The sequence below is a fragment of the Saccostrea cucullata genome, unplaced genomic scaffold (assembly GCF_032062105.1).
Source record: "Saccostrea cucullata isolate Sc308-1 unplaced genomic scaffold, CSIRO_AGI_Scuc_v1 ctg16531, whole genome shotgun sequence".
NCBI classification, from domain to species: Eukaryota; Metazoa; Mollusca; class Bivalvia; order Ostreida; family Ostreidae; genus Saccostrea; species Saccostrea cuccullata.
This window is the reverse complement of record NW_026940514.1, coordinates 1-12,176: the sequence shown is the minus strand read 5'-3', so window position 1 is coordinate 12,176 and position 12,176 is coordinate 1. Positions and strand designations below refer to the sequence as shown.

At 34.9% G+C, this 12,176-nt stretch overlaps 2 protein-coding genes across 2 annotated transcripts; one reads left to right on the top strand and one right to left on the bottom strand.

Moving 5' to 3' along the window:
- Positions 1–741: 741 nt before the first annotated feature.
- LOC134255544 (dynein axonemal heavy chain 5-like) lies at positions 742–6,927 on the bottom strand (the record flags this gene model as incomplete). The annotated part of the gene is made up of 7 exons (XM_062738073.1): positions 6,844–6,927; positions 5,840–5,974; positions 4,674–4,775; positions 4,287–4,412; positions 3,942–4,053; positions 3,362–3,433; positions 742–1,037 (listed from the first exon to the last, which is right to left on the bottom strand). Coding segments are annotated over exons 1-7 (927 nt in total), but the record flags the coding sequence as incomplete, so codon positions are not given.
- A 959-nt stretch (positions 6,928–7,886) lies between these two features.
- LOC134255543 (tripartite motif-containing protein 2-like) lies at positions 7,887–11,195 on the top strand. The gene is made up of 2 exons (XM_062738071.1): positions 7,887–8,000; positions 9,288–11,195. Exons 1-2 carry the CDS (start codon positions 7,890–7,892, stop codon positions 11,007–11,009), a joined length of 1,833 nt encoding a protein of 610 aa, XP_062594055.1. The 5' UTR covers positions 7,887–7,889; the 3' UTR covers positions 11,010–11,195.
- The last annotated feature ends 981 nt before the right edge of the window (positions 11,196–12,176 follow it).

Genomic DNA, 12,176 nt, shown 5'->3' with positions numbered 1-12,176 from the left:
CCAGCTAGAATAACTATCGGTTAAAATGTTATCATAGGTGGGAAATTTCTTAATGCCCTCAGTTCAAAGGGATCACCCTGTATAATATATACTTTCAATACAATGCTGTGTAAGATATACTTCATTTATTTATTATGCTTCCTGTCAGTTTGTCTCTATATAACCCATACCCTACTATTCTCGCATAGTGTTCTCAGGATTTATATAGCATAAGCATACCATGCCGAAATAGTGCACGGACTTATTTACTAAATAAAATTCTTCAACGCTCACTCCGAGACTCGAACTCATGACCGCGAGGTTGTCAGTCCGATGCCTTATCGATTATGCCACAGATACGATCACCAAGTGAGAGATTTTTATTAAATATATAAACTTAATTTATACAATAGACACATTAAGGAGAAAATAGACAAATATTATTTGAAAACAGTTATATTATTCTTAGGAACCTTAGATAAATTTGTACAACAAAGTTTCAAACTAATTACATACAGATCGTTAGATGAACTGATGTCATGGAGTCATAAAAACGCTTTTTTATATAACGCTTGATTAAAGGATGTGAAAGAAAAATATCAATAAGAATTGACGTCTGCAAACAAGTCAGTCGTACTAACAAAACAGAAAATAAAGATGAGTTGCTTCGGGACGGAAAATAATTATTTATTTAGAGAAAACAACCTTCTCTTTCAATAAAATATCCTATTAATTGAGTAAAATTCTGCAATACTGAATTACCATGGCAGTTCCCTGAACAATCTTGCCCATGGCACTGGTATCTGACTCTGAGGAGCACTGAAATGTTCCAATGTAATGTCCCAGTACATTGGCCAGACCCTTGACCGTTTCTGTCTTGCCGACCCCCACGGGCCCTGACACACAGCTTCCCTGGTAGTTGTTCAGGGCCTGGGACATGGTCAGAAAGCATCGCTCCGTGACAGGGGTCAAGGCCACTCCTGCGTTTGTTCCATAGAATTCGTTGCCGTAGAAATAAGGTGTGTCTAATATCCAGATCAGGGGTTCGTGCTTATCCTCTGCAAAGAAAACAGGTAAGAAAATGAATTCATTTTTCATTGTAATATTTCTTTGTTTAATTTTTTTTTCTTGTTAGCACCATTTGATAGTACACATATGATTCATATTGTTGCATTAAAAGTTAAAAAGCATGAAATATTAATTTAAAATTAATAAGCTTTCATTTTGACAAATATCACAAAATGTGTATTGCTAATCATGCAGTTACAATTATTTTCAAACAATCCAATCAGATTTTATACTGTTACTCTATGAGTATTAATTGTATTAATACTGTATCAGCACTTTTGTTGTTAAGATTTTTAATTCTGTGGTAAACACACAACAAGAGACCCATGGGCCACATCGCTCACCTGAGCACTAAGGCTAAGAAAAAGTAGAAAACGGTATTTATTGTAAAGTTTAAATCCAAAAGAAGTCCCATGAACAATCATGGATTTTTTAAAAATGATTTTTAAAGAATTTTCATTAATATTTCTATGTAAAACTTTGGTCGGCCATTTTGGTCCCGCCCTACCCCTGGGTGTCATGATTTGAACGTATATGAATCTACACTACCTGAGCCTGCTTCCATATAAATATGATGAATTATGGCTTTGTCATTCCTGAGAATATTTGAAAAGAATTTTACTTCATATTTCTATGTAAAACTTTGGTCTGCCATTTTGGCCCCACCCTACCCCTAGGGATCATGATTTGAACTAATTTGAATCTACACTACCTGAGCGTGCTTCCATATACATATGATGAATTATGCCTTTGTCAATCCTGAGAAGAAGATTTTTAAAGAATTTTCTTATATATATTTCTATGTAAACTTTTGTCTGCCATTTTGACCCCGCCCTATCCCAGGGGGTCATGATTGGAACAAAATTGAATCTACACTACCTGAGGATGTTTCACCATAAGTTTTATCTTTCCTGGCACAGTGGTTCTTGAGAAGATTTTTAAAATATGTCACCAAATTTTCAGTTATTATCCAATTATCTATATTTCAATTCAAACTTGTTTCCCCTTCACCCAAGGATGCTTTTTCGCAACATTTGGTTGAAATTGGCACAGTGGTTCAATCTGTTGTTAAAAGTTCAAAAGCATGAAATATGTAATTTAAAATTAATAAGCTTTAAAAATTATGCAGAATATATATTAAAATGTATATGTAATTGTTAATCATGCAGAAAAAATTATTTTAAACCAATCCAATCAGATTTTATACTGTTACTCTATATGAAATTATGTATTTATATGTATTAATATTGGTTGTATTTCGTTGTTTCACTTTTTTTTTTTGTTAAGATTTTTAATTCTGTGGTAAACACACAAAAAGACTAATTAAAAGTTAAAAATTATGTCAGATTTAAAGTATATTAAAGATTATATATGTAATACGTTAAATGGCAAAGCAAAACAGAATAAAATTATAGCTTTAAACCACCACTCAAAAAGATAAAAATATTAAAAAGAAACTTCAAAAACACACAGCTAATTAAAGATATAAATAAAATGAACATAAACTGAATTCGACAAAGTCAAAATATGTAAGTACACATGTAATGGAATTCAAATGAGGAACAAATATTACATTAGTGTTTATGCGTAATATGAATAACAGGTGAAAAGGGGCAGCATAACAATTCTTTGTCACAAAGTGTCATTTATTTCTTTAAAAAAATTAATGTAAACAATTAATCTAATTAGCCACCAAACTTTCTGGCAAAAATGAACAAAAGTATTTTTTACCACTCAAACTCAATCGTGTGTTTTGTTTTCCTGAAGAAGCTGCAGATTGAATTATAAAAAAAATAAATCCTCCCCCGCACAATTTATTCCTATAAACTCAAAACTTTAATTTTCACACTTCAAAAATGCTAGAAACTGACCCCAAAGCATGAAAAGCTTGACCTCAAGTATTCTTAGAAAAAAGCTTTTTTGGAATGAATTAAGGCATATGAATTGAGGACCATGTAGAATATTGAAGAAAATGACTGGGAATTTATCAATCTGTAAATTACTTGTCAGAGTTCAAAATTGGTACCAAGTACAATTTTATGTTAGATTCTGTACGTTTCGAAATGGAAGAGAAACAACAAAAGCTGATTATACATTTTTATAAAACTAGTGGAAATTATAGCATTTCGTATTCCAAGGATATCAAATAAATATTACAAAAAAGAACAAAGAAAATGTTTAAGAAAAAAAAGTAATAAAAATGCACTTTAATAACTGAGGATACTTTGAAAAGGTGAAATAAAAAAGCTAAGAAATAATTATGATTAAAATTGCCCAGCACCATTCCTTTTTTCACCGTAATAATCCTGCTTACGTATTGAGAGGTCACTCAAACTCGCTTCCGTTTTAATATCTACCGACTCGTTATCTACAGTCTCATCGTTAGCTAATTAAATCAAAGATTAAAAAATCAGATTCATTTTTCAGTAATTGTCATAATTTTTTTACAGACACGTTAATTTCATAATAAGGAAATTTATTTACATTATATTCTACAATTTTTTCTTAAATTTTAATTACTTCATCTATAAATGATATTTTGTAAGAAATATGAGATCTTGTTTTCAACTACTCATACAAAATTCATTAAAATACAACCTGATGATGTACAATTGTCAGCTTAATAGCAGCTACATGTACAAATTGTGTCAAAGTTTTCTTCTTCACACAATTCTGTTTTCCCCTTTTATATTGACATAATTATCTAAGATATTTTATAGTCTAAAGACTATTGATTCTTTAACCTCAAAAGTCAAAATTCTTCATTAAAAGTTATATACTATAAAATGATAATTCTTTTTTTTTTTTTTTTTACAGAGAGTAAAGATGAATCCAGTAACTTAATTTCAAAATTGATTTCACATTATATAACAATTAAATGTTCAAATCCTTACCAACAGGGTGAAAGTAACATCTAATGCACCTCCTCCACTCAAAATCTGTTGGTTCTCTCAGAGACTTTCTGTTGCACATATTCTCTAGAACATCTCTTAGATAAAGGGATTGCTGGAATAATGAAAACAAACATTTTTTCTTCAATTAAAGACATTAGCAAGATCATTCCAATACCTGTTTCCTGCAGTGTATGACTTAAGAGTATCTATCAGAAGTCAAACATTGCATGGCAATACAAAAAACAGATAGCAGATCATCTTCTCAAACTTCTCACTTTGAAGTTTCTTGAACTTCTGAATTGCCAAAATAATATTAAAATGATAAAAAAAATATTAGGACTTTACAGCGATCATGGACTCGAGCCTGGCTTTGTGGAGGGGTAACATGGGGTCCTCCAGAGTCCTCCACGCTCCTTTAGTCAGGACCGTGGTCAGTTTGGCCGTGGAAGCCTGGTACTTTTTCATGGTGTTCTGTAAATAGAAACTTTTTACAGGGTATGTCGAATTTAAATGTCAAGTTTTATTTTTTGCACATTCCTTGAATTTTCAGATTGTTCCCTCTTCTAATTTTCTTCAATAAAAATTTGCACTAATTTAATTGGAATATATATTTTCACATAGAATTTAGAAATTTCATGAGGAAAATTTTTTCGAATTGTTGATTAACTGGTATCAAATTTGTCTCTCAAACAAAGAACAGCTAACTTATATGATGTGTAAAAGTTTACGTACATGTTGCAGTGCCTTGCGGTCATACTTGAGTTCCCCTATCCCTGCATCACATTCTCTGGTCCAGTAATACAGCATTCCTATTCTGCAAACTTGTGCTGGGTACTACATAGAGAGAAATAAAAATTGTGGTCAACTAAATTATAACTCGATCATAATATACCGGTAGTCTTTTCAAGGAATGCATATAAGTCCTTCCCTCAACATTTCTAATAAATTAAGCAAAGATTGAGAATCCATTAATGAAAGTGAGTTACCTGACTTAAAGCTCACAAGACAGCTAAGTTTATAACAGACACATTGCCATATATTTATGATTCAAAACAGTATGTTTTCTATAAAACTTTTATGAAATTCATAAGTTATCTTGTGATTTTTTCCCCATCTAAACAGGGGATTTTTTCAAAATTCAAAATGCCCCCTAGCTGCCCTGACCTTATATGCCCATTCATCCATCATGACCTCATTATTCAATGTTGTATGATGCCCTTGTGCTGACCTTAGATGCCCATTAATCCATAATGACCCCATTATTACAGTCCTGTATGATTCCCCCTATACTGACCTTGGATGCCCATTTGTCCATCAAGACTCCATTACTACAGTCCTGTATGATGCCCCCTGTACTGACCTTAGATGCCCATTTGTCCATCATGACCCCATTATTACAGTCCTGCATAATGCCCCCTGTACTGACCTTAGATGCCCATTTGTCCATCATGACCCCATTATTACAGTGTTGTATGATGCCCCTGTGCTGACCTTAGATGCCCATTAATCCATCATGACCCCGTTATTACAGTCCTGCATAATGCCCCCTGTACTGACCTTAGATGCCCATTTGTCCATCATGACCCCATTATTACAATGTTGTATGATGCTCCTGTGCTGACCCTAGATGCCCATTAATCCATCATGACCCTATTATTACAGTCCTGTATTCTAGTATTGCCCCCTGTACTGACCTTGGATGCCCATTCGTCCATCATGACCCCATTATTCAATGTTGTATGATGCCCCCTGTACTGACCTTAGATGCCCATTTGTCCATCATGACCCCATTATTACAGTGTTGTATGATGCCATTGTGCTGACCTTAGATGCCCATTGGTCCATCATGACCCCATTATTACAGTCCTGTATACTAGTAAATTGCCCCCTGTACTGACCTTGGATGCCCATTCGTCCATCATGACCCCGTTATTACAGTCCTGTATGATGCTGATGTTCAGTTCCCGCAGTGTCTTGGCCACGGAATCTCTCAGTCTCTGTAACCACACCTCCACTCCATCATTCAGGCAAACCTGACCAAAACAGGCAGAGAAATATTATAGTAAAAATGAAATGTCAATTGGCTTTGATCTTGAATTGTCAATGATCTTGAAGAGCACACTAAATCTAAATGATGCTCAATGTTCATTGGACTAATTCTTTCCCTGCATTTCTTGGTATGTATTATTTTTCACTTTTTTCTCACAATGTTTCAATGAAGCAACAAACAATTCATAGCATACGTAGTAATAACATTTTCAAAATATACTCTCCTTCATACTTGACAAAAAAACTTTACAAAATTTGAAGTCCATGGACTGCTACATGTAATCTTCACAAACAAAACTAGATATCATTGAGATGGTGACCATCTCAAAGGGCCCCGCTTTCAACAATGAACATGAAAATGTAAGGTTAAACAATATGAGCTGCATGTTTGACATCAGAAAATTTTACTGAAAATTTGCAATCAACTAATTTAATGACAGAAAGATAAATTATTTATAAACTAAACTTTATAAACTACGGACAAGGATTTTTCACACAGGTCTGCTATGACCTTGACCTTTGACCTAGAAACATGGTTCAAGGTCATTGCACACCAGTTACCCAAGAGCACTCTATGGGTGAAGTATGAGTCAGATTGGGCCAAGGAGAGAAAAGATATGCTCCGGACAAAGATTTTTCACACAGGTCTGCTATGACCTTGACGTTTGACCTAGAAACATGGTTCAAAGACATTGCATAGCGGTTACCCAAGGGCACTCTGTGGGTGAAGTATGAGCCAGATTGGGCCAAGGAGAGAAAAGATATGCTCTGGACAAGGATTTTCCACACAGGTCTGCTATGACTTTGATCTTTGACCTAGAAACATGGTTCAAGGTCACTGCACACCAGTTACCCAAGAGCACTCTATGGGTGAAGTATGAGTCAGATTGGGCCAAGGAGAGAAAAGATATGCTCCGGACAAGGAATATTCACACATGTCTGCCATGACCTTGACCTTTGACCTAGAAACATGGTTCAAGGTCACTGCACACCGGTTACCCAAGGGCACTCTGTGGGTGAAGTATGAGCCAGATTGGGCCAAAGGGAGAGAAGACTGAAGGACGGACAGCCGGCCGGACGGTCGGACGGACAGACTGATCACTATAGGGCGCCCGCTGAGCGGGGCCCTAATAATTGAAGAAACACTCTGATTTGTGATATTGGTCCACAAAATTGACATTTTTGACTATGCACTTTTCTGTACAATGTCAGTGTGCGAAACTAACTTCAAAGTCCTATAGACTTTCGGTCCATAGACATTTCATTTTCTATAGACCGCAGCAACTTCCTATGGACCAAAATTTAGAATACTATATTCCTATTCGAATTATTTCTGCATACATCGTGGAACAAACTATTATAACTAAGGGGTGAACGGAATACATCAGTGTAATACAGACGTTTTATTTAAAACTGGTCCTCCTTTTTGTGGTTTGATTATTAGAGACAAGCAGGGAACCAGTTTCTTACTCAGAATTCCTGTAGACAAGTCGGTCTATTAATATTTCGATCGGTATAGACCAACTAGATTTTCTACAGACATTGTCTACCGGTCCACCGTTAATTTCGCACACTGCAATGTGATTATATATCAAAATTAAATATTTAATTAGTCAGATCTAATAAATCTAAATAATTTCAATGTTCCAAGAATTACATAAAAAAAAAAAAAAAATTTTAAATTTGTAAAAACACCACTGAAACGAAATCTAACAAATTTAACATATCATATCAAGCAATTTAGATTTTGGAATCCACAACATTCTGATTAGATTAAGTTTTACAGTACTAGATTTTGTTTGAATTCATATGTCATGTATCAGCCTGAGTGACAGCTTATCAGGACAAAAGCTGAAGTAGGGTATACAGTATGTAAATATTTTGTTAATACTGATACACATGATAGTATTTTATCTACAATACAGATTTTGTTTATGTCATCAAAAGTATTACTCCCCTATAATCCAAAGTCTGTTTGACAGGCACCTATACAGGCCATCTACAGATACTGTAAGTATTCAAATACTATACTATTCCTTTAACAAATTCATTTTATTCTACATATACCTGTATACCGTAACAATGAATTTATATTATATAATATACTAAGCTATTCAATATTTTTATTGTAGAATACAAATGTTTCCCAATACAATCAAATCATGCAAACTTTCATAGGATTATTCATTCAAGTTTAATTCTAAAGAACTTGCAGTATAAATTTTAAGCAATTTAAACGGTAGGTTCCTTTTTTATACAAAATTGTCAAATCGGAGATAACTTGTATATATGCCAGTAGATCTTCAACAATAATATTAAACTACTCTTGAAACAAATCGGGGCCACTTTTGCAATGTAAAGTACAATCATGTATAAACTAGGACAATCTGGAAATTCTAATACATGTTGATTACAAATTATAGTATTCATTGCCTATGGGTATAAAAACAAGTATAGATAAAAAAAATGAATGAGTGTGCATGGTAACCATAATAAAAAAATTACAGTAAAACCTCGTTTAGTACGAACACGGATATAGCGAATTCACAGATATAGCGAAGTTACTCTGGGTTCCCGGCAAAATTCTTATCAATTCTTTGTAAAATTTTATGGTTATAACGAGCTCTGCTACAGCGAATTTACGGATTTGTGTCCTGTAAAGGTTAAAATTAATAAGATTTACATCTTTTATAACGAATTTTCAAAAAATCTCAAAAGTAGACAGTATTTCCCATAAGAACCGGCTACCGACTAAATTGACCGCTTCAATTGACAAAAAAGCCGCTTTGAAATAAAAATTTGTTTTGAGGGACACAGAAAATTTGTTCATAAACCTCAGCCCCTAGCCTGTTACAACATATCTCTAACCCTTTAGTTTGAAATAAAGGGAAAACACTGAGTAGATATATTGAACTTACTTTATTTCTAGTAAGTATTTTCAAATTAAATTTAATTTGTAATGGAAAACCTCAGTAAGTCTCGGTATGTTGAGTAATAATTGTTTCCCTACCATATTGGGTTGTAATACTTGGAGGAAAACGTGTATATTGCAAATTCCCAATATATACGCTTATATGAAATCTTTATACGTATACAACGAATTAGGGATATAGCAAATTAAATTCACAGGTCCCCAGGACCTCACTATAATCGAGTTTTACTGTATTTCTTCCATGGTGTGAAGAACATGTTGTTACTGTATTTTCAATTTAAACACAGAGGGTTAAAGTCTTGTGAAAAACTTCAGTGCCCATTAGTTGTGTCCTAATCAGTACATAGCAACTTCATAATTTTCAGATGGCATTATTTAAAATGGATATTCCTCAAAGAGCCCAGCACTTTTTAGAGTGTGGCATTGAGGAATGTGAAAGAAATTGTGAGTTCTATTGCAACCTTTGCCATCAAAGATTGTGCAAACAATGCAGTGAAGAACATCTGAAAAGTCCAGAAAACAAGAACCATGAGGTGGTCCTTTACCAGCAACGTAAACGACAACTTCCTGTGGAGAAATGCAAGATCCACCCCACTAAAGATGTGGACATGCTCTGTGAAGAATGCCAAGTTCCAGTATGTTCCAAATGTGCCACACAGTCAAAGCATCGGGGGCATATATTTACTGATCTAGAGACTATTTATGCAGAAAAATATGCAGTCTTTCAAAAAGAAATTTTCAAAATCCATGAGTATTTTCTCCCCACATCACAAGATTTACAGAAAGAAATAAAACGAGATGCAGTTGAAATCAAACACATCATGGACAACATCAGAACATCCATGAAGACTGAAGGTGAGACCCTGAAAAGTCTGGTAGACACAGTCATATCTGAGAACATGAAGCAGTTAGACCAGATAGAGCATTCACTGTTAGAAGATCTAAACACCCAAGACAAGACATTGGATGATTACATCACTTATCTTAATAACCTTGTCAAAGAGCTCCACCGATGCCTGTCCTCTACAGAAACCCAGAAATTAATGTCTGAGAAGAAACCAAAGATCCGATCCATACCAGAGACAACAAAACCAGTCACACCCGGATTTACCGCTGGTCAATACAGCAAAAGTGATGTCTCCAAGTTACTTGGTAAAATACAGGTCCCCAACACTAAAGCTGAGAAGAGAGAAATAAAGCCCATTGACAGTGTCTACAATACAGCAATGAAACCTACACATAAACAGACGAAAGAAGACAGAAACAAATCTGACAAGAAACAAACATTGTCTCTATCTGCCTCTGTCACCAGGGTCAGGGAGTTCAATGTACCAGGTGTTAATGATGTATTCCATGTATCACTAGATCAATCAGACAGACTCTGGATCAGTGACTATGATGGTAATCTTGTCCAAACAGATCTACAGGGGAATGTGATACAGAAGATAAAAACCAGTGGTAGAATGGAAGGTTACCACACAGTCACACAGGGCAGGGATCTGATCTTTACAAACAAATACAAAAAAGTCATCAATAGGATAACACAGGATAATAAAATCACTGAATTCATTAAAACTGGAGACTGGACACCACTCAGCATACACTCCTCCCACATCAACGGGGACTTACTGGTGGGGATGAAGAAGATTGGAGAGGCTAAAGTCACCAGGTACAACAAGACAGGGAAAGAACTACAGAACATACAGAGGGATAACAAAGGACAGGAACTGTATATAGCACCACACTACATCACAGAAAACATCAATGGAGATATCTGTACATCAGACCATGGTAGGGCAGTAGTGGTGGTGAATAAATCAGGACAACACAGGTTCTCCTACACAGGTCAGAAGTCAGGGTTCTGTCCCTTTGGAATCTGTACTGATGTCCTTGGTCACATCCTGGTGTGTGATCATTACAGTGACACTGTTCACCTCCTTGATCAGGACGGTCAGTTCTTGTCTCTATTACTCACACACCAACAAGCGGTATACGGTCCTCGTAGTGTGTGTGTGGATGATGAGGACAATCTCTATGTGGGACAAGATGAAACCAACACACTGACAGTGTACAAGTATCTACAGTGATTCTATTCTGACATAGAACACATCATGTGAAGTATATACCACCAGACATAAAATGTTGATCTAATTACCTGTCCTACATCTACCTTTATCGATGTAATTGTTTGGAATTGTTATTATAATATTCATAAATACTGATTCAGAAGTGTATAAAGTATAGATAAAATACTTAATAAATGGATTTTTCAAATGTACATATTTGAGGGTAACATTGAAAATTTTCACGGTCTCCCCATAAAAACTATGTCAAGCAATGTTAACCAGGGGATTGACAAATAGATTTTAAAGGCACTTGCCCAAGGGCAAGTACATGGTCAAAATTCACTTGCCCGACCTGAATTTTTGCCTGCCCTACCATTAACTTATACTGTATTTATAAATATATATAAAAAATACTGAGTAGAATATTAGCATACATTTTGATTTTATATTTGATAATTGATTAAGTCACACTTGCCCACGGGCAAGTGGTTGATAAAATTTCACTTGCCCAACCCTAAAATTCACTATCCCCAGGCGTCGGGCAATGGGATTTGTCATCCTCTGGTTAACTGTTGCTACACTGGAGAGCATGCAGCTTCATCATCAGTGGGCAAGTGATTTTAACAAATATTTCTTGACGAATGAGATTCAACTTATTTATATTAAATGAAAGTTTACTATTATTCTGAAACATTGATATACACTGATATAACTTCTATTACGGTTGTATTATTGAGCGGCAAATTTGAACTCATAAACGGCAGCACAATTTTACATCCACAGTTGTTAAATTATTTTAAAATTAAATTACAAGGAATGACTCTAATTCTTTCCAAAATTCAAGTACAACCTGGTTTGGCTTCCCGGATTAAAAAGCGTAAAGTGACTCAAACCAGGTTACAGTACCCGAATCGTTATTCTTTACAGGATACACAATACGATAGGATACACGCACGATACGATAGGATACACGCACGATAGGACAGGATACACGCACGATAGGATAAACGCAAAACAGGATAAACACGATACACGCAAAACACGATAGACCTGATAAACGATCTTCACGATAGGATAAACGCAAAACCTGATAGGATTGTTTCAAAATGCGGAACGTTTTTTGACAAGACAAAAAGATTATTTTGTTAAGTTGCTGCAATATTTTAATTTAAATACTTGAAGAGCTTC